The sequence below is a fragment of the Sparus aurata genome, chromosome 4 (genome assembly GCF_900880675.1).
Source record: "Sparus aurata chromosome 4, fSpaAur1.1, whole genome shotgun sequence".
NCBI classification, from domain to species: Eukaryota; Metazoa; Chordata; class Actinopteri; order Spariformes; family Sparidae; genus Sparus; species Sparus aurata.
The window spans coordinates 35,809,986-35,832,509 of NC_044190.1; the positions used below are offsets into that span (position 1 = coordinate 35,809,986).

The 22,524-nt window shown below is 42.3% G+C and overlaps 1 protein-coding gene across 3 annotated transcripts; it reads right to left on the bottom strand.

Moving 5' to 3' along the window:
• Positions 1-626: 626 nt before the first annotated feature.
• Positions 627-22,191, bottom strand: cyld (cylindromatosis (turban tumor syndrome)). 3 transcript variants are annotated; one of them, XM_030414526.1, is made up of 17 exons: positions 21,811-22,191; positions 20,345-20,887; positions 17,988-18,299; positions 15,798-15,903; positions 13,838-13,939; positions 13,223-13,339; positions 9,219-9,607; positions 8,934-9,099; positions 8,690-8,831; positions 7,949-8,071; positions 7,377-7,468; positions 7,037-7,103; positions 5,644-5,776; positions 4,593-4,701; positions 4,276-4,394; positions 3,678-3,894; positions 627-3,016 (listed from the first exon to the last, which is right to left on the bottom strand). In XM_030414526.1, the coding sequence occupies exons 2-17, from the start codon at positions 20,834-20,836 to the stop codon at positions 2,832-2,834; spliced, it is 2,871 nt and encodes a 956-aa protein (XP_030270386.1). In that variant the 5' UTR covers positions 20,837-20,887; positions 21,811-22,191; the 3' UTR covers positions 627-2,831. The 3 variants fall into 3 exon arrangements, with proteins under 3 accessions (XP_030270386.1, XP_030270387.1, XP_030270388.1); XM_030414527.1 differs by lacking the exon at positions 13,223-13,339; XM_030414528.1 differs by lacking the exons at positions 13,223-13,339; positions 13,838-13,939.
• Positions 22,192-22,524: the final 333 nt, after the last annotated feature.

Here is a 22,524-nt window from a genome sequence, read left to right on the forward strand (position 1 = left end):
CAGCGGTGGAAGAAGACCTCTGATGCTTTTTCTTGAGTAAAAGTACCATTACCACAATATTACAAGTGAAAATCCAGATTGTTAAAGTCCTACTTAGTGTAGACTTATTATCAGGAAAGGTGACTTCAAGTATCGAAAGTAAAGTTAGATATAAATGACCCTGATACATTATTATACATTATTATTGTTGCTAGTTTTAACCACTTTCGATTTAGGGGGTGGTGTCCCTCCAATGGATCGAAGTTCTACATCACTATTAACTCGTGTTAAGCTGCTAGTTAAAAGTAAAACCTTAATAAAGGTTTTCTCACAGGACGAGTCTCTCCTGTTGTGCACTGCTGATTGTTCTGTGTTCCCAAAAAGTTACTTTCTGAAAGGAAATAGTAAGTTAATGCTGAATGTACAAATTTAGTATTGAAGCTCCACAAAGAGGTCAACATTTTAACATTAACATTTCTTTCGTCATCACAGAAATGTAGCCGGTTAGACCATTTAGTTGAAGAGTGACACCACTCACAGAATATATTGACATTTACTACCTATTCTCAGTGGCAACGTTGCACCTTCACTCGTGTCTCTGATTCTCGATCTACACTGAACTCGTCATCACACCACTCAGAACCGTGTACCCTTCAAAATGGGCTTTATTTTGTTAACATTTACAGGAACATCACTGACATTAATATTCCACCCGTTACATATGTCTATACTGTACAGATGCAACAGAACAAAATAAAAAATAAAAATCCCATCCTCCGCTCTCTGAGACTTCTCTCACAGAGAACAAGGCTCCAGTCAGTGACAAGCTTCAGCAGTGCAGAAGAAAAGTTCACACAGGAAGGTCTCCTGTCGGGATCCCTGGGACAGCGGAGACCACCACAGAGCAGAATGAAGTCGTCAGCTGGAACCCGATTCATAAAAAGCGCCCTCACACACTTTATTCTCACAAATAAATCCACGATTAAGTTGTGATTTAGGAAAAATATATAATGCTGATGCCAACATGTGCTGTTTGTTGATTTGATCCAATGTTGTTTCATATATATAGATATATATATATATATAAAAAAAAAATCAACCAATCCTTCATATCTCGCCCCACACGCGGCATGATTGGTTCACGATGGAATCGAGGATATTTTTTTAATTTAATGTTTTCATTTAAATACATATATGTGTTGCCCCAAGGTTACCAGCCTCTGGCCTCATTCGTCACCCATCCTCTCAACTCCACACTGTTCAACGTGTCACTATTAACATTCAGTAGTTGCTATGAGACAGCGTAAACTACGATAACTCACTTCAATATACAGTGAAAGAGGACAAGGATCACCCAAACCAGTATCGTCAACCCTGTTTCATTTTCAGAAGAGAAAAATTAAAAAAGGGGGGGGGATGACATAGGAGTTTCCAATATGATTAGAATATAATAAATAAGAACATTTGATCACCATTGTTTTTTTTTTGTTGTTGTGTTATCTGGTGCATGGCTGGAAACATTGCATGTCACATCTTCATGGAAGGCAGCGAGAGTCAATACTTGCCATGACGGGCAGAGAAAAGGCTTCGTAAACACAAAATATAATTTAGATTAGAAAAAAAAAAAAAAAAAAAACCCACTGCATGTGAAATTCTTCACACTCTACTTTAAAGAAATCAGCCAGACTTTTTTTCTTTTTTTCTTCCAGTATTTCACCTCATTGACCCTACGAATGCATGGAGTGCTCCACCAACCGGCTCGACAACAGGAGCCATTGTACAAGTCTCCCCTTCATGCATTTTATCTGGCATCTACTCTGCATTAGCAATGCAGAGCCTTCTTTACAGCTACAGAGGAGAGGCAAATTTGTATTCTGTAACACAGAACTCTGATGTCTCCCAACCAACAAATTAGCACTCACTGTGACTTCCAATGGGGAGGGAGGGAAGGGGGGGGGGGGTGGAAAAAAGAAAAAAGAGCAAAACCTAAATGTTTCCTGATAGGTCCACTTGGGGATAGAGGCAAAAAAAAAAAAAAAAGTGCAGCATCGGTTGAGCAAGTATGCAGTAAAATGTGAGACTTTTACAATGGCTACATCTGTTTCTGCAAAACATATACTGTAAAAAGACATTTACGCAGCCTGAAGATGGGAGAATATGCAAACCGGTTCACAAAGAGCAGAGTACTCTGGTCTTAATGCAACTGCACAGTGGGGTTGACATCTACACCGTCGATGTTACTACCTTGAGAAATCTATGCTACCAAGAGAGTTTACACAAGATTTTTAGAACAGCACACACAGGTTGGATGAGGATTTTGCGCACTGCATTGCTTCCTTAATGTGGCGTTATGGAAAGCTCCCGTCTTTTACAGTGATTAAGAATAGCAGGACTCCTCTTTTCTTAAGGTAAATGAGGTGGCGAGGTCCTCCCACTAGTTCTTCTTGTTTTTGTTGCACCCCCCCCCCCACCCCCCACCTTTCTTCCTCCCTGAACAGGGAGTAAACCTTCATAAGGCCTACCTTTGCTTCGTCATCCACCACCAACGCTCAGCTGTGAGACACAGGGAAGCTACATAGGACTACATGAAGAACACGACACTTCAACTAATGCACAGTGCAAATAGGCTTCTCCCCCTCTCCTCCATCTCGTCGACCTCCGGAGACGGGCAGGCCTTGAGGAGAGGCGGGGTGGAGAGGGTTAACTCCGGACAGCACCCCCCCGCTGGCAGGCAGCCTTTCTTCTTCCGAGTTTATTTTTCATTTTTGGTCTTTCTGAGAATCTCCTGCCCCGGGAGAGGGGGAGGTGGTGCGGCTGAGGGGTGGAAGGGGTCAGGGGTCAGGGAGAGGATTCTACTTGTACAGGCTCATGGTCGGGCTCTGGTACATGCACATGTAGGCGTCGCACAGCAGGCGTCGGGCCTGGCCCTGGATGCTCTTCGGATCCAGGGCGTGCAGCTCCTCTGGGGTCATTTTCAGGTAGGCCTCCACCTCCGGACACGGCGACACCTGGGGGATGTTGAAACCGTTCTGCCCTCCTGAAGAAAAAGCCACGTGCACGATCATTAGAAAGAAAGTTCTCATCTCACAAAATCAAACTTCTTCTTTCCAGCAACTGTAAATAATCATGCACTAATAAAATTAAACGGCAATTAAACGGTAAAACTATTAATCGATCAATCAGTTAAGAAAAAAAAAACAAACAGTAGCTCCAGCATCCAATAGTGATTATTTGCTGCTTTAATCTGTATAAAAGTAGCAGATTATTCTTAATCACTTTCCCTGACATTTCACCTATCCATCAAGCAATTAATTGTGAAAAGATAATCTTGTACATTAATTTATGATGAAAATAATTTGAAGTTTGCTCGGGTCAGATTGGAGATAAATCTACAGCAGTGCTCATTAACTGTTTTGAAATATATTTTAAAGACTTATAATGGAAAACTATGTGTGAAACCATAATTTCAGTTCGAAGTCTAAACAGTAATTGTGCCTGAATGTGATTATTTGGTGTCTTCTTCGCCGGCTGAGGCCCTTTAACAGCTTTTGTGTCACTGAGCCCTGTGAAATTCTTTCACCCGTGTTGCAGAAACAGCTTCCTGTACATCCTGTTCATCCTGTTCATCACAACTTCATTTCAAGGATCAGCCTGATGTCATAACAAAAAACGCGGCGTCCAGAGGCCGTGACACCTACCGTCACGGTCGGCCATGCTGTCGAAGAAGAGCCAGGCGGAATCTGCGCTGCCGTACTTCACAAAGGCCACGTAGTGACTGGTTTCGATGCACAGCACGGCGAACAGCTCCATCCTCTGGCGGGGGAAACTGCCCTGCCGACCCGTACCGTCTTGCAGCTCCTTGGGGACGGACAGTTTGCCGTGCCGGTGGGTTTTCCTCCTCGGGTGGAGGTGAACCTGAACCGGAACAACGAGTCACAGCGGACAGTTTGAGCGTTTGGTCTGTATGTCTAATATATCGTATGTAGCAGGTTGAAGGGATTTTGTTTAACCTTAAAAACACCAGAGAAAATAAAAGCTGAAGTGGATCAGATGATTCATGCTGCCAGAAAAGCAATTAAGATGAAAATCCAAAAATATTTCAGTCAGTGGTCTGAGGATTGGCAAGTGAAATGTGTTACAATCTACTGTGGAAGCTTCTTCTCTGCAACGTGTCTTCTGCACTGACACGCTGCGATTCCTTTGGATTTGGCGCCACCAAATGGACGATCCTGACCCACACTTAAACTTAAAATTTGTTGAAGTGGTGTTGTAATAATGCCCGCTGCCGTTGTTTACCTGTGTATTGCACTTTTCACAGAACTGTTTAATCTTGCCGGCGGTGATATCCCCGTCCTCATAACAGTCTCGACACTCGTAGAGCGCCAGGCCTCCGCAGATTCGACATTCCCTCGGAGCTGGATAATAAAAACACATCATTTCATTCTATCTCACGCACCACACAGAAGTGTAGTTCTTCGGGTTTGAAGGCAAGAAAAGAACAAAAAAGGCTTCCTTCATCCCGAAACGCCACACAGCTCACAATCACCACTGATCAGCGAGAACATGTCACACTTTACACGCTGGGAAAAAAAAAATTATTATCTACAACTCACTGTCTTCAAGAAGGTCTGTGATGTCTAACTCTAGTGAGGGGAAGATTTTGTTGAACATTTTGAAGTCCTTGCCAAAGCGGGGCATCTGGATGATAAGGCAGGAGGGAGCCTGGATGGAGAGGAGGGGAGGGGGGGAAAACACAGAGAGAGAAAGTTTTGTCGTTATCCACAAAGCAGCGTGGAAACATCAGCACAGCTCAACGCAAACAGGAACTGAAACGTGAAGTCTGAAGAGAGTCGACACACGACTTGATATCCAACGCGAGACCTTAACGATTCCTCGAGAGTAAATACAGGTTATAGACGACCTTTAAAATGTTACTTTATCTCGGTTAATTAAAAAGGCAAGAAAAAGACGAGACAGAATATAGACACAGACGAGCATTCTCACCGTTCACCCCTCTCCCGACATATGAGCTCTTTCTTTCTCTTTCTTCCTTAAGAGGGATTTGTTCTCCTCATATACACTGACCCAATTCAACAATTTGATGCTGAAATAACTAAAACACGCGTACCTTAATAAAAATGACAAGCGTAGTTTTGTGATTACCAACAATAAACACAAGAGGGAGCCGTTCCTACAGTGTGACATACGAGCGAGGCTACTAACAGTACAGCAGGAGTGTTTTCAGAGAAGTAAAGGTTAGTTTGAAATCACTTGGACCTCAAAGACATCCGTAAGTTAATAGTAACGTCACAAACTCACAAAGAAACCTTCACCACACTCTAAATATGAGATTACAGCAGCACAAAGAATGAAATGTTGGTGTTGTGTTTCTTTCTAATCGTAAAGACCTTTAAAACATCATATTGCACACCGTATTTTAATTTCTTTACACTTTTAATCCCCTCAAAATGAAAACTATTTTTACTGAAACCATTTGGTGATCTGACTTTTAGCTCAACACAAGGTAAATATGTGCAGCGGTGAGGTAGCTGGGAAAGACTGTAAAAAAAACTAGCAACGATCAGACCAATCAAACCAAAATATCACCAATCTCTCTACTCAACTTGAGCTGAAGTTGGGAAATAAAGAAAGAAATAAACTCACCTCTGCAAACTTCAGGTCGCTGTTGATGAACGACCACTCGAGGAGCTGCTGGATGGTGGGAACTCCGACCTTGTCCTTCTTGTCCATGAAGATCTGGTAGAAGTAACAGTCCTGGACCTTCTGTCCCGCTGACCTGGAAAACAACAGCAACAAAGTCTTTATTTATCTCTTTAAGCTTCACTCACATCATTCTTTCTCAGGGGGAAAAGGTGACAAGACAACTGTGATCTGAAGCACTTTCTGCAGCACTTCCCACATGAAGTATTTATCTTAACTAATAGCAGATCTGCTTGAAAAAACAAGATTTTGATCAAACATTTCAGGCTTTCTGAGTGTATTTCGCATTTTCCAATGTGCCAACCCTGAACTGTACACAGACACTTAAAGGGTTCGTACACATTTTTCAAGGTCAAATTCAAGCACTTTTGAAGCACTTTTAAGGGTCATTTTTAAGATTTTCCAGCACCTTACTGCTGGGGTAAAATACGTATCTAAAGGAATATATATACTTGTGATTTTTTTCTTCACTTTTTATCACAATTATGTACATTGTATTATGCTGTAAACATCTAAAATTATATTCTATAATAGCAAAAACTTTAGAGATTAGTTATCCAGTCTGATCCCAATTTTGTAAAAGACACAGAGTTATAATGTCAAGCACTTTCAAGCACTTAAACTAAAATCCAAGCACTTTTCAGACCTTGAAAACACAACATTGAAATTCAAGCACTTTCAAGGATTTCAAGCACCCGTACGAACCCTGCACTTATTGCCCCTTAATTAATCCTGTAAGTAAACGATCAACAATCATTTTAAAAAAGGTATTTTAAGTGGATTTTCTGGATTATAAAGACTTTTCTGTGAAACATGTAAAAAATAACCAAAATTAGCTTAGCTTACTACAACAATTATATTCCATTTTAAAAGCATTTCAACCAACAAGTAGTTTGTCTTAGCCTCTAACACGTTCCTGTAACATCTGTATCCTCATTGTGGCTGAACACTCACATTAGAATTACTCTGTAAAACAACTTGTGTGGATTTCAAAGATGAGTACTGAGGGGAGTTTTCACAGCGTGACCAAAAAACTCCTACAGTTAAACCACTTTTCCCAGCAGTGTCCATCATTCAGACTCCAGTGTGAACACTGCAGCAGAAGCGAAACTTTATGTGATTCTAAAATTACACATCGCAGATTTGGAGAAGCTCTGGTTCAATTCTGTGGTTTGGCCGTCCCAGCTGTTAAACGCGCCACGTCACTCACATGGTTTGTGTGAAAAGCGATAACTGTATCATTAAACTATTTCAACCATTTCATAATAGTGTAACAAACTGTACGAACATTTTTATTAAGTGTGTTTTGTGGCTTAGAGCGCTGACTGGCTTTTACCTTAGCTTGAGTAGTGGGTCCACCCTCAGTATGTGATGGAACAGGATGTTTAGGAACTCTTCAGGATCTGCAGGACAAGATTTGCTTAAATGAGACACGAGACATTCCTGTTTTAATGCTGCCAACCTAGAGAGGACGCTGTAAAACTGTCAAGTTGATATATTACCGTGTTTCCAAAATCTTTATAGAGGGATTTCATTTTATCAGTATAGCAGCCTTTTCAATTATAATCACATCAAAATCCAGATTCTGAAGGCGGGACTTGGACTAGAAAGCAACACCACCAGCACAGTGAAGTGATGAGAACTTGCTGAAGGACCGGTAAACAACTTATCCCTACCTTTTTCTTCAGAGGTAAAACCAGAGGCAGCTTCTACTTTCTCCAGGATCCTCCTCAGTTTCATCACTTTCGTAGCACAAACATACCCGTGTCTGCAAGACAGAGAGACCGGCACGTTACAACCTCGTAACTTGTCATCGATTGGCGATAATAATCCTTCAATCAAAACTAGTGGAAATAAACGAATACATGTTGCCAAACATCCTTTAGGGGGTTTTTTGGATGTGCAAGACTAATTTCAGCCCAAGCTAGTGAAAAACAATCAAGTGATTGGTGAGGATAAAAATACCCAGTCACAGAAATGATTAAATTTAGCTCTGAGGGACAAACTTAAAAAAAAAGTCTTTGAAGAAAAGCTATTTTTGTTGCAAAGTCACATGAACTTCATAGACGTTTTTGCATGAAAAAATTCCAGAAAATCTCTGACATAAATGGAATGACCCTCGTGTAAGTTTACATCAGTTTCAGCATTTTAGTCTAAAAGCTTCCTGTGGAAAAGGTCACGAGATTCCCGAGTCAAAAACGATACGAGTAAAAAGCCACAAACGTGCAGCATGCGTGCAGTAACTTACATGCGCAGGGGGTTCACTATCTCTGTGCGGAGAAGCTCCTGGGTCTCTCTGTAATACTCCACATCGGTCTTTGAGCGCGGTCTCAACAGAACCGTGTCCAGAACAGAGCTGAAGGAGAACAGACTGCAGAGCAAAACACACAACCAACAGATTCATATTAATAATCTTGTACCTCGATCTTTGGGCATTTACCTTAAATTAAAAAGCAGATATCATCCAACAATGTTAATAGTGTAAACCTTCATATGATTGAGAAAATATATTTTTGCTTAGTTAATGAAAACACTTTGTAGGTGAAGCCCTCAGCCTCAATTTCCCATAAAAAATTAAGTCACTTGGATTTTTCTAGTTTTTTTTTTTGGTTTGCTTTTTTCCTCTAACCATTTCTGGAGTTGAACAATTTCAAAGCTTAAATCCAGAACTCCAAACTGGTCAATACTGGGAGCATGGGATCGCCTGTAGTTTTGCTGAAGTAGTTTGGGTTGACTGCTTTGTTCAATAGCCCTTTGGCAGTGTTGGCGGAAACAAAAGATCCACTATCCAGCGGCCTGCTCGCAGCGGGAACCCTGTTAGAGCCAGTGGGCAAAGTCAAAACAGTTTACTAATAAGTTCTGCCTGTGGGCGAACACAGCACTGCTGGATGAGGAAGCACCATACAGTCGATCGATAGGCCTGAAGTCCGGTGACGTTATTATAAAGCAGCGGAAACTGTAGCTGATAAAGTATTTACTGAGGACTGACCAGAACAGGGTAGAATCCAGGTAGCAGGAGTTGTAGTGGCCCTGGATGCCTTTCTTTTTTCCCACCATCACATCCAGGCCGTCGTTCTCTGTGCGGGGCGGCGTGTTCTCGTGTACTACCTCACTCAGGTAACCTCCAAACGCTGCATGAACACACAGAGTGCGAGTGTAAACACAAACGCCTTTGGGGACGACAGTTAATTCGGTGCCTTCAATCATCCCCCCCGTTCCTCCGACTGACTCACCGATGGAGTTGCAGCGCTCGATGGGGTTGGACGAGTGATGCAAAGACGGGAAGCGGGAGTCGGGCCGGCAGCACTTGAGCTTCACGAACAGGGCTTTTTTGGGCGGGCAGGTGAAGTACCGCGTACCTTTGAAGGTGCCGTCAGTGCAACCAGGACACTCTTCCTCCTGGAGGAAAACAAGTCAAGATCACATCTTCCAGTTAATGTCAGGTACCGCATGTGTGTACAGTAAAAAAAACATGACTCTTACTCTTACCGATACTGAGATCTAATTATAACTCTCACCAGCTCCAGCCCGGCCAACGGCTCCAGCAGGCCAGGAGGCAGCCCCACCCAACGGATGACGCCACACAGAGGGGGGTTCTCCTTCACCTCCACCAGAGAGCCCACCTCCAGACCCGGCTGTCCTCGGGGAGGCGTGGAAGGTCGCGGTGAGGGAGGGGCAGCGGGAGACGGGGGCTCGGCCTGCTCTCCCATCACCGACTGGACGGAGAGGGAGAGAGGCCCATGACTCATGCTGTCAATGGGCCCGGTCTTGCGGTTCAGGCTGAAGGGCAGAGAGTGGAACTTGTTGTCACTGGACAACGAGGCAGAGGGCGGGGCTCTGGAGGGCGGGGAGGACTGGTTGAAGTCCGGGGGCGTTTCGGTAAGTGACTTGGCGGGGTCCTCCCCAACTGCAGAAAACAAGAAAGCAAAACTTAACATCCATTTTGAGGGTAAAAACCCTTCATGTTATGTAAACTGTCTTTACTATTGTAGAGATGCTTTAAGAGTCTTTAATGAGTAACGCAACAACCATGCTGAGAATCCCTTTTTCTGCCCTTTTCAACCAGTGGAGGTCAGCAAAAACAAGACTTTCAGATGGTGTCACTCGATGTACTAAAATCTTAATCTAAGCATCTTGGGGGCATTTTCACACTTGGCCCAACTTGATAGATTTGATCAATATTGAGTACACATTTCTCTTGACTATGATCAGCACGTTTGGTGAAGTCCAAGTCTTTTTCTGACCTGTTTTTCAGGTACGTGTCACAGCTGACAAACATCTTCCTCTGAGCTGTTACAGCCATTCAAAAGTAAAGATAAGAAATGTTCGCTGAGCTGTAATTATAACGTGACAACTGCAAGCAAGTCTGCAATTTAAAAAGGTATTTTACTATTTTATCAGTTTACTGCTATGTTGAGGACAGACTGGTCTGCAGCTGAGATGAAATGTCTTCTTGATATTTAAGTGTGAAGAAAACAAAGACATCTGTGATGTGTGAGGGTGTGCTGTAGAAAAGTTGATCCACAGTTCGGAGAGATTCTTAAGTGTAAAAACTTAATTTGTGTGCGAGCGAACAAACGTATTGACTCAAGTATTTGGGATAAGTGTGAAAATGCCATTTGAGACATAATGTCTGCAGACTCTTCTTCTAATCTGACGCTAGATTCACTGATATCACAGTTGGAATCAGGCTTCTTTGATGGACTGGAGAGTTTTGGGGATGTCACTGGGATTCAATATCTGGCGCTGCTCTTTTTTCCTTTTTTGATCTTTAATTTTTTGTAGTATTTTTTTATTTTTGTGTAGATTTTTAAAGATGGAGAACAGGTGACAAGAACTTCTCCCTTTGCAAAAGTGAGAGGTCACTGAAGTGTGTCCCGATTTGCCGTGAGAATGTAAACAAATGACAGTCAGAGAAGTACGTTTCTGCTTCTCCTCTCAAATGAATGTGTGATATTACAGATATAATACAAAACCTGTCAGGGGCAGAAGCTGCACAGCAACCTCGTCAACAGTATTGAATTGATGGCTTGAGAAAGTCACCACAACATTCATTCTCTCTCCGAGCAGCGCCTGATTTTGTTAAACCACTGCCATCATCACAACTTCGCTTTTTTTTTTTTTTACAGACTGAACTATCACGACAGACACGACATGAATTCTTGAATGGAGATGCATTTGCCTTCAAGCTTGTACATCCACACTCTCCTCGATGAGAGAAGCATGAGGAGTTTGGAGTCTGCGGCGACTTCTTCATGACAGAAAAAAAAATGAAAGCACCATAACCACAAAGAAAATAATAAACAAACCAAAACGTGGAAAGCGACCCCTGAGGAAGATGAAAATGATGACACATTCACAGGATGAGTAAGCAGTTGTGAAAACAGCTCGTCGGACCATTTATGGCGGACCTCTTCCTATTTCTGCGTTAGCACCGAAATATCACAGCAACAACTCATGATTCTGTTTCTGACTTGGCAGGTGGCAACACTACGATCCGCTTCGCACTCCTCCTTTTCATCGCGAGCGGTCATTCACAGCTTGCTCGTGCTAGTATTTGCCACGATACACATTTAGCACTTCTGTATCTTGTTTTGCGTTTGATCAATTGGTTGACTTGTGATGAGTTACACACCGATTCCTGATCATGAATGTCACGATAAACAGAATAATGAGTTATTATCCAGAATGCTGTGTACATGTTAAATTCACCCGGTGATAATCGGCCTCCTTCCTCTCGACTCCTGGAGACATTATCCTTTGACTATTACAAACTCCTCACAACCGACATGTGTTGGTGATGACACGAGCGATGCAATTTCCCCCGATAAAGAAAAAAAAATAAAAATTACAGTACTTTCCCCACAACAGAAATACGGAAACAATGACACAATGTTCTGACTGAGCCAGTCAGTCCTGACATGAAAAACAAAGGGTTTCATTAATGCTTTGGCCGGCAAATTGTGTTAAATTTGAAGCTTTTAACTGCGTCTGCAGCCAAAACAAGCCAGTTAAAGGTGTCATCTGCAGCACTGAGCATTATTAAAAGCCTTCAGGGAAACACCAGTTACTCCATGCAGGTGGAATATAACACTAAAATAGTGATGAAGGACAAGACTAGTGGAAAGGTCTTTAAAGCAAGCTCCTGCAACAAACTACCGATTGTTGTTATTCTGGAAAAAAACCAAGTGTGGGGCGAACGTTTACGTAAAGATCTGTTGATCGAGTTGTCCTCCCTCTGCAGAATTACAGTGCTTCCTCATGTCTTATCTGTATACATCTTAAACGTAGCTCTTCTGAAACCTACAGTGCTGGAAAAACTATTCTAGTTCACAGATCAGATCAGGCGTGTTGGTGGAATTTCTTATATTAGCCAGCGTGGTGAAGACGGCTGACTGCCTCCGTTTCAGCACCGCAACTCTGCTCAGTTGCTCTTGAAGTCTGAATACCGGACAAAGAATATGCAGCAGATATCTCATAATAATCAGGGAATCACCTGAAACTAAGAATATTTAAGTTTTCACGACCTTAGGATGAGCTTTTCATATCTCCAGTGGGACGGGGTCCACCATGTTTCTACTTCGGACACAAATTCTAAGCAATTTCTTGAATTGATTGATGAGTTAATCATTAGTAATAGGGTAAATACAGTATGCGAAATATGTAGGATATTTTTAACTGTTTTAACCATTGATTTCATTTGTGTTTTATGCAGAATAAGAGCAAGAATTCAAATTAAAAAACCTGTTGCTATTCAAAAACAGGCCAAACGCAATCCACGTGAGGTAACAAATTGTCTAAAAAGTAATAATATCAGTTTGTACAACATGTCTTTTTGTATTTTAAATGATAAATTACTTATCTTTTATTTAAATACATTTTTTGATTGCAATTTTTTGTATTTTTACATATTCAAAACATATCAAAATATATTCGAAGTAATAATTTTTGCCCATCTCTGATTGTCAGTAAGACTTTTTTGATGAGTTAAATTTGTAACAGCAATTAATCGAATGATCATTGATCATAACATCTGTAGTTTTTACAGTGGACCAGAACAGAACAGACAAACCAAACACTGATTCTAAAGAGGGACTTTCACAATTTTCACGCTTTTAGCAGCCACAGGATGGGAAGGTGAGAAAAGGTGTTCAGCTGCAATCTGCACCCTCACTGACAGACGTGAATAAATCTCACACACTGAACCTTTAAATTAATCAGTATGTGCAGCACGTCTTAAGCAGGTGGGAGAAAAAGGTTCTCATACACAACTTTACCTATTTACTCTCTCGTGTGTTACATTTGGAGGACACTTGCATTAAGAGCAACCTACAGCAGCAGAGAGTGGAAATGTCTTCTAGTACAGCAGGAACAGAACCCCTGATCCTGATCCAATGTCAGTAAATTGAATCTATACGGCACCAGAATAGATAGCCTGCGTGAAATGTTTTAGCATGTAGCTTGTCGTAAACAGGAGCTTGCCAGTAACATGGGTGACATCCCACGAGTACCCGTGTTTTACCTTCATCAATGTACCATGTGCTTTTGGATTTGGACTGGACTGGGGGATCAACAGAGCTGCCATTTAAAGTATAGTAAAATTCAGACTTGCTTCTACTGCCACACTGATGACCTAATCCTGTAAATAACACAAGTACATGAAAAAAAAAACACACAAGAGATAAGCAAGGTGCGTGTGTGTGTGTGTAGTCAGTTTAGTCCATAAAAGAAACACACAAAAAAAAAAAAGAAAGTGAAAGAAATTCAGAGAAGAGACACGTTGCATTCACATCAAATCAAGCAGCTGCAACAGGAAGTTCTCACACTTTTGCAAAATGTAGTTTAGCATGTCCTGTTATTCTTTGCTTTTAAAAAAAAAAAAAAAAAAAAGGGGCTTTTCACCAAAATCATGCTCGACTCGAAAAAAAACCAGAGTTGATTCATTTTTATTCTCAGTTCTCTAAAAAACTAAGACTTTCTCCCATCCGGACAAATGGCGACATTCGAACAAGTTTGTTTATTTAAATTTGTAGAATCGCAACCAGACAGTTTTGATGGAATGCCCCTTTAAGAATTATCATCACACCAAGCTGTGGTAAGGTTCAGTTAGGTTTGTAAAATAGCGGCAGTGCAGTACCTTTGCTCTTTGGTTTGCTTTGGCCAGAGGACGACTTGTCACTGTTGGTGCCTCTGGGGGCAAAACTGTGCTTTTGCAGCCTTTGGTCCTGCATGGAATATTCTGCACAGCCCACAAATACATCCACATTAGAGGCACGACACCCCCGTTGTCCTACGTCACACTACCATGCACCTAACGTCTTCCACAACCCGTTTGCAATGCATGCAAATTTACAGTGAATCATTTTCTCCATGCTTTTTAATGAATCACCTAAGTTTGATAAACACATGTAAATATCTAAAAGTTTTGAGACTCTTTATCAGTTTTCTGTGCGATAGGAAATATAATTTAGTATTTTTCTAAGTGTGAAACTGAAGCAAAAGTTGTCTAACATGAGCAGACAGTGTACACGACATAATAACCTACTTCACATTCAGCCAGTCACAACAGATGTGTTGTTTAAGGAGGTTTTCAGGATGAATGTATTGCATTCAATAAAAACAAAAAAAAAGTTGTTTATGTCATTTTGGGGAAAGAAAATATCATCAGAAAAGAAAAATACTCATTGATGGATTTTATTTTCCTACTAAACTGAACAAACAACACAGTTCCAAACTGTTTTTACTTTATATTTCCTTTCCTTTAGGCAAACTGTCTAGTTTCAAACACTGTTCTTTGGACCTTATCACCCTCTGAGGACAGCTTCTTTATTCAGTTATGGAAAGATATTCATCAAACAAATATTTGAGTTTTCTTGTATTTCCTCAGGGATATTATAAGTAGTAACTTTCTCAGTTCTGAGAATGAAAAACTGACTCTGTTTGGGGAGGCAATTTTGAAGTAGCTGTAAAGTTGTCACAATACCAATTTCTACAGAAATGTTTAAAAGCGGTACTGGATGTCTCTTTTGACACCGAGATAAAGAGGAAAAATAAAAACTCCCTGGCACAGAAAACAGGAAGATTTTTTTATCTTTTTAAAAACCTGCAGACAGTGTTGGTACAAAAAAAGCTGCTGAACACAGACCAACACATTTGTGATAATGGCTGTGCAGCCTTGGGTTGAAATTCTAATTGTTGATTACATCTTTTTAAACATGGGCCTGCACTGAGGACTGGATACAGTGTCAGAGATGGAGCCCTGTTCACTCCTATGTCACCTGCAAAGAGGCACATTAAGCCAAAAAGGTTTTACGTCCAGGTTTAATATTACCAAGGTCTTCCACACTGAGGGGCTGATAGATCGTGCATACTAGAGACCTCCACCGTCTGAGCTAGCTAACTTCCTGTTTGGCTCTCCACTAACTTGAATGAGGATAAAATGATTTAATCGTGTGGGCTAGACTTTCCAAATGTTACTGGATCGATGTCTGATAGTGAAACAAGTCATTTCTCAGGAAGCTTTGACACTGAATAACAAAAGAAATGTCTCCACTGTTTTACAGCAGCTTCTTTCACAATGTAAGTTTTGTCTGGCCCCACCGTGACATTGTGATTACACGTTTTGCCCGCTATTTCGAATTGGCTTCAAAGCCGAGAACAACTCCTGGGGGCTCTGTAATAAACAAGAGGTATTGGAAAAAAAAGATATCAATACTTTTGACAACCTAACTACTTAGTGACAATATGAACTCCATGTAACCCGTCTGAGGGCTGCAAGTGAGAAAGGTTTCAAAGACAACTGACAAATCTACATTAAGGATCCCAATCTTCAAGATTCCCTCGATGCAAGACTGAATAGTCAGAGAAGCAGCAGTAAGCACACATAAACAAATCAATATGCCAATGTGGAGAACAAAGAGCCCGAGTATCTCACTTGACTTTCAAAAACAAGTGAGCCATGTACACAAAAGGCTCTCTGTTCCCGCTGCAAGCAAAACACAAACACGAACGCTCATAGGGAGCTCAGAACTGGTCCAAGACAGGGACGGCTGGGTAGTTTTTTTTCGGGAAAAACACAAATAACTAGGGTGACTCACCTGGCATTACGTCACAGATGGGGACGAGTCGAGTGTGCTCCAAACTGGCAAAATTACACAGCAACTTCCCATCAAACACACCGTCCCAGTCCCCGATAGGATTGTCCTGAAAGAGTTGGAGACATGAGAACCATATAACCCTCCCAGGCGTTCGTCATCCCTGAACTGGTGCCACACGTGCTTCTTCCTCTAGTATCTTCTTGGTAATTACAGAGGTGTGTTGTCTTATCACAAAAAAAAAAACAAATGATGCTTAAGCTTGATCCTCTGTGTTGTTTATCCTCTGTATCCTCATCTTCTCACTTAAACAACAGATCTTCCACCTCAAAATCCTTCTACTTTCTCTTGCAGGCACAACCACACCATTCTTCTTCTTTAGTTTGGAATCCAGGATTCTGTTCCAGCGGGATAATCTAAGATAAGCGTGAGGCCGGTGGTGCCACTAGCTAGAGACGGCAGGGCGAGGCTGGACGCAGAGTGAGGCAGAGCAGTGGGCTCTCCTCAGCTGCCTGCTGGCCCCTTGCCACGCTGTTGGGTCATACAGCACTAAGTCTTTACCTCACTCCCCGCGTGACTGCCTTGCCTTTGTGTGGGTGGCTCAGATGCACTGAGTGGGCCGCCGCTGCTGCTGCTGCTGTTAGTGCCGCTGCTAACGATCAGCAGTCAAATGCCTCCGTTATGCGTTTCAATCTCTCTATGACTACAATACAACTCCCGCCTGACAACAGTAGCCATAGATACCGGCTACTGTGATCCCAGGCAACAAGACACGTTCTGCCAATATACAGCGGAGCGGTCATGGGAAAAAAAAAACAAGAAAAAAAAGGAGAACACAGGCGAGTAATGACAGAGAGCCTGAGACATTAACTCTGATAATATGAAATGTGTAACTTTCTGCACGTTGCCGCCCTCTGCTGCGGCGAGGACACTTGAAATGATGACGGCAGAGCATCCTCAGTCATGACTGAAACATCATCTCACTTCATTATTAACAGCCGTTTAATGACACGCCAAGTAACAACACCCTGAAATATGTGATGAACTTAAAGTCTCCCTCCCTTAAAGTCTCAAGAATCTGTTTTTTTTCCTCGTCTCTACGGTTGAATGGTTGAGCTTTAAAAGTGTGATGTCGAAACTTGAAGCGTCCCGTTGCATGTGACGATGGATTTAAAAGTGATGTCGGAGATATCTTGTGTCCAGGGGTAAAAACATTTGCATTATCATACATATATTCAGATTACAGATCACCAAAAACAGTTCATGTTAGCCAGCAGTCATTTCCAAGCCTCTGTGCTGCGGTAATAAAATCAATTTCTTTTCTATGTTAATAAACTCCGGACCCTGACTGGTCAGGCGTGTGTCGTCGTTTTGAGCTCAGTAAAACGTACTCCTAGTCAAACCACAGTAAATGTTCAGGTCTGGATGATGCAAATGTAATACATTTACGATGATGTAATTATAAGAAGATAAATAGTTTAACATTTGATGAGTGCCTTGAATCTCCAGGCCAGTATTGACCTGTATTTCAAGGAAAAGTTAGACGTCATATCTTGTTTGTTTAATCGGAGAACAAAAAACAAAAACATTAAAACGCAGTTTTATGAGGATCTATTTACAGACTATTTCTGGGCTGGGAGCAGTTGCCAGGTAAACACCAGAATCTTCGGAAAGTTGCTGACCCGTAATAAGAAATAGTCCGATACGTAACTTGTATTAAACACTAAAGGTTTTTGTAAGGCTTACACAAACAAATGGGTTAGTTATTAAGCATTAAAGGAGCTGGTCGGTGTCTAACTATTCTTTTTTTTTAATTAGCCAGCTTCATATTTATCATGCAGACGTGAAAGCCGTTTCTTCTCGTCTAACTCTCTGCAATAAAGCCAATCAGCGCCAAACATGGAACTTGAGTTTTGTAGGAAACAAGTCATATTTAGAAAAGAGTTTTTAATATCCAATCATATTCATTTTCTGCAAACTGACTGATGGCAACAGAAGTCCAAGATTGTTTGCATTTGTCTTCTGTTTTCTTTATCAATAAATCACTTTAAAAAAATGTCTGTGATAGAACCCGTAAAGGTATTCATTTTATGATTTTATGAAACAGAAAAGCAGCACCACTTTGAGCATCATGATTTACCAACCGTTTCTGCACCCTTCAAGACATACTCATTTGGTGAGAGCCTCACTTACCATGTCAACTCCCACATAATAGCCCAGACTCTCATTTCCTGGCAGCAGGTCACAAAAGATGATGGTGCCTCTCTCTGGTCCGTCCCTGGTCTGCACCAGGACCCTGGAGTTGATCTCCAGCGGAGGGAAGTCCTGGTCGTCATCTACCAAACTGACGTGGTCCACCTCCAGCTCTCCCAAGGCCTCGTCATCATCATCTTCCCAGAGTTCAAGCTTGTCCAGTGCCACAAACACACCGCACTCATCCTCGCAGCGGAAAAGCTGGCGGCCCTGGTAGGAGCCCTCTGTGAAGCCCTGGCCCCGGCCCTCCTCCTGGGGGACAGGAAGTAAAGGAAAGTGTAGAGAGCGAGAGACAGAACAGGAGCGAGGAGGATGAGCAACTTATCTTCATAATAAGTAGGGCAGGTAGCGAGGCTGCTTGCTCAGCATTCCTCAGTGAATGCAAGTCAACATTACGGCGCTGTGAGAGGACATGATCGATTACTGCAGTAGCAATATGACTTGACTTTCTGCGATGATGACTACATCAAAAAATGTCCAGCACAGATACTGCACGCTCTCACAAACAACAGTATCACACTTTCTGCTTCTTTTTTTAGATATTAAAAAAAGTGCTGAATTTCTATTTTGCTAGCTGATACTCGCAAAAGGGACACAGTATTTGGTGAAGGATATACAATCAGAATTTTGATCTGAGGCATATGAGCAAACTGTGAAGCCTTTATATTGAGCTGCAGTCTGAATGCTCGAGCTCCATCAGCCCACTCAGGAGGATTCAGAAGAATAAAAACAACATTGTGCTGCCATAAGCAACCCTTTGTGTTGTGTTACTTACAGTGCTGTACGCACACAACACAGAATGAGTGGCATGACATTAAATTACAGATTTAGCGTGGCGATTAAAGGAACAGTTAACACAATATGCAAATGCTGTCATCATCTGCTCGCCCTCATGTCAGTCAAAAACACTGCAGCTTTGTTCCAGCCCGCTTTAATAACAACATAAAGGCAGCCTCTATCTTAAAAGTTTGAGAAAACAACCATAAACCGCAAATTTGTGCAATATGGCTCAATAATCTTGAAGCCAAACAACAAAGTCTGACGGTAAACAAGCACTTCAGTTAATCCTGCATTTCGCATGTGCACAAGATTTGACATTCTCATTGCAAATATCACACAAATGTGATTTGTTGGCTTTTCCATTCTGGCTTGGCCAAACACAGCCTTCTGCTCTGCACAAACAGCTTAAACTGGCAACATTTAGATTCGCAGAGAGGATCTGGATGAATGAATCTTGTGGAACTCGTGTTTTTTTCCCTGTCTGTTGTGTAAGTAAGTTCTTAAGACCATTGAGCTTAAAATAGCAAAACCCACACTCCAGCAAATGAGTGTTGGTGTTCACAAAATGACTTCTTTGTGTCTTATTTATTTGTGCAAACGCTTCATTGCACTGCAACGGCCATAAGCACTTTCACTAATGAAAGCTAAGCGCAGTGGAAGTGGTTGTACTTCTGTTCCTAATAAATAAATACAAGCAAGGGGTGTGTGTGTTTTTGTTTGTTGGACTATGGGTGTGTTTGGTCAAGCAAAGTCACCTGTGTCAGAACATCCTGGCTGCTTGTTTTTTTCAAGATATGACCGGAAGAAACTTGCACAAACCACAAAGACACAGACGCTTCCTGGGGGCCTACCCGTGCATGATTAAATATGTTTAAAGCTAGCTAATGATGACAGGTTGCCTATTAGCATTATATAGCTAACCTGCTCACTAACGCTGGTGACAAAAGCCACATCACTTGCTTGACAAGCATTCACAAATCAAGCATATTTAAATCACGTCACTACCAGACGCCTGGCAGCTGTTTGATGTTCGTTCTCTCCTCTTCATAATGCAGATGTAACACCAACTGATCACATGAAATAACACCCAGACATTTACGCTCACACGATTGTCTGCAAAGGAAAGAGACATCTGCAAATGTAAAGATGATTCGCGTTTGAGAATATCGCTGTTGAATCAAGCCGCAGCGGGTAGTCTCACGACACCCACACACAAATGCTGTAAAGTTCACAAATGACAAGCAGATAATAAGTGCGGGTTCAACAGTCTGGAGATGAATGTAACAACATCCAAATACGCGTTTGTTAGCCTTCTTTTTCATGAGTGGGCTATTTCACGTTTATATAGACGCTTAATATTTGTGTGCATTGAAAAATGTGTTTGTGATGAGATACATTCATATATAAACCACAAAATACATCTGTGAATCTTTCTGTGTGCAAAGATTCATATCAAGGCTTATCTGATTTCCCACAGCTTCTTATAAATAATAACATAAAACAACAACAGTTCTCACCAGCAGCTCCACTCCAAACCAGATTCCAGAGAGGGCTCTGTCAGGGAGCAGCGAGCCCTTGAAGCGGACCACACCAGGCAGAGGTTCATCCCCTGAGCGCAGCTGGACGCGCACCTTTGAACCACAGTCAATATCACGGACCCGCTCCAGCCGTGACTTGTTGCAGAGCAGGGCGTATCGCTCCTCACAGTTGGTAATGGGGAACAGCAGCTCAGCCAGCTTCTCGTCCAGCTCCAGGACATCCCGCTCGTCCAGGCTCAGAACCACGTTGGTCTGGTCCAGGATGCGGAGACTCTTCTTGCCCTTGCATGGGGGCAGTGTTCGTCCCAGGCTGTTGCGCTCCTGGCAGGCCTGGCCGAGACTGCCACGAGGGATCCTCAGGGTCTTCTGGGGAGGCTTCTCCACCGTACACTCCTTTATCACCATGTAGAAGCGCCAGTCCTCCCTGAAGCCCCCACTGGGCTTCTCCTGGCTCCAGAGGGCAGAGCTCATGGCTGCATGCTAGGCAGGAGGTCCAACATCAAGGCGAGCTTGACCTCTGGTCTGTAGGAACAAGTGACAGATGAGCAACGTTAACAACTGGATTAAAGGAGGAAGAGACACATACCATCAAAAATTATGACTGAAAGCTACTTTGAATTGTATTCAATTAAAACAGAAACATTAATTCCTACAGATAGAAAATGACTCAAATCTTCAGGTTAACTTTAAGTCTTCGTTTGCTGATGACTGGTCTACAAGTGACAAATCTCTGACCCGGTTTGCTGGTTGTGGTTTGTTGTGAGAAATCTAATAGCTCTGCATGGTCTCTCAACTGCTCAGTCATTCCAGTGCAGTGAGGTACACTTGTTTTTGGCAGGACCTCGTGTAGCATTACTCATATCGGCTGAGCCGAATACACTAAAAACAGGAGGTGAGCAGACAGTTGACTTATTCTGACACCCAGGGTAAGGCAGCAGACACATGGATTTCCCCTGATGACCTCAGATGTGGTGATCAACCACAGGATACAGTCAAGAGCACATTCACACTACATCCGTCATTTGTTTCAAGCATGTTTCGTACTCTGTGAACTGGGTTGGTATATTGTTGCTTTCAGTGAATAGTGTTATAATATTAATATAGACATTAAGGCTAGATATTAGCACAGGGCTCAGGAACAACACAGGTGGAAGAGTGAAAGTGATATCAACCTGACATGCCCTCACCTGATCTGACGTGTATTTAGCCTGACAACCACAATGCTAATCACAGTTCTGTTTATTCTCGGTCCAGCATCACTGACAGCAGTATCATGACTCGCTTTCATTAACATTGTCCCTGACAACCACAGCGGCTGTGTGTCATCACCAGGCAAACGCTGTCAGTCAAAGGCCCTTTGAGAGAGGGAAGTGGCTAACACACCGTCAGCTAAAAATGCACTAAATAGCCATTTACGTTGAGTGCTAACGATGTCGACACCTTACCTGTGATGCGCGTCAGTTCAGTTAGAGGCCACAGACGACTGTCATTTCACATGTCCATTTGAATCACACACACAGGCCTCTGGAAACGAGCGAGAATCCAGCCGTTATAACCTCTGATTAGCTAAATGGCTAGCTAATGCTAGCGTCCTAACAAGCTAAGTATCACGCTAAAGTTAGCCTAGCGAGCTGCTCGACAGCAAGCAGGCCGGCAGAGGACTGCCACCCTCTACAGTATGTTATCAGCATCTATATACATCTGTTCTCAAATGGGAAAGACGTGAAATAATACAGGACGCCGCTACAGCTATTAGATATATTATTTACAGGAGACGACCCGACGAAACTTAATGTGTGACGCCATAGCTCTCCTCAACGCGCATTGGTCGTTCGTTTTCTTCTCAAGCGCTGATTGGCTCATCGTCGTGTTTGTAACCAAGTCCCACTCTGTGGGGTTTTCCCATAGAGCATGTAGTTAGGTTGAGGCGTAGCCTTCAGGGGCAGAGAATGCTGTCTCTGGTGAACTGTGAGCACTGGTGACAGGAGTGTTTACTGCACAGTGTTGTCTCCATGTGAGATGCGATACTAAATTTTTATAACAGGTAAGCATTAAAAAATGTAATGCAAGAATGTGATTACTGTAAATATCATGTAAAAGTGAGGGTGCATGCAGAATTGGGCATTTTACAGTGCAATAAAGTATTTAATGTTAAAAAA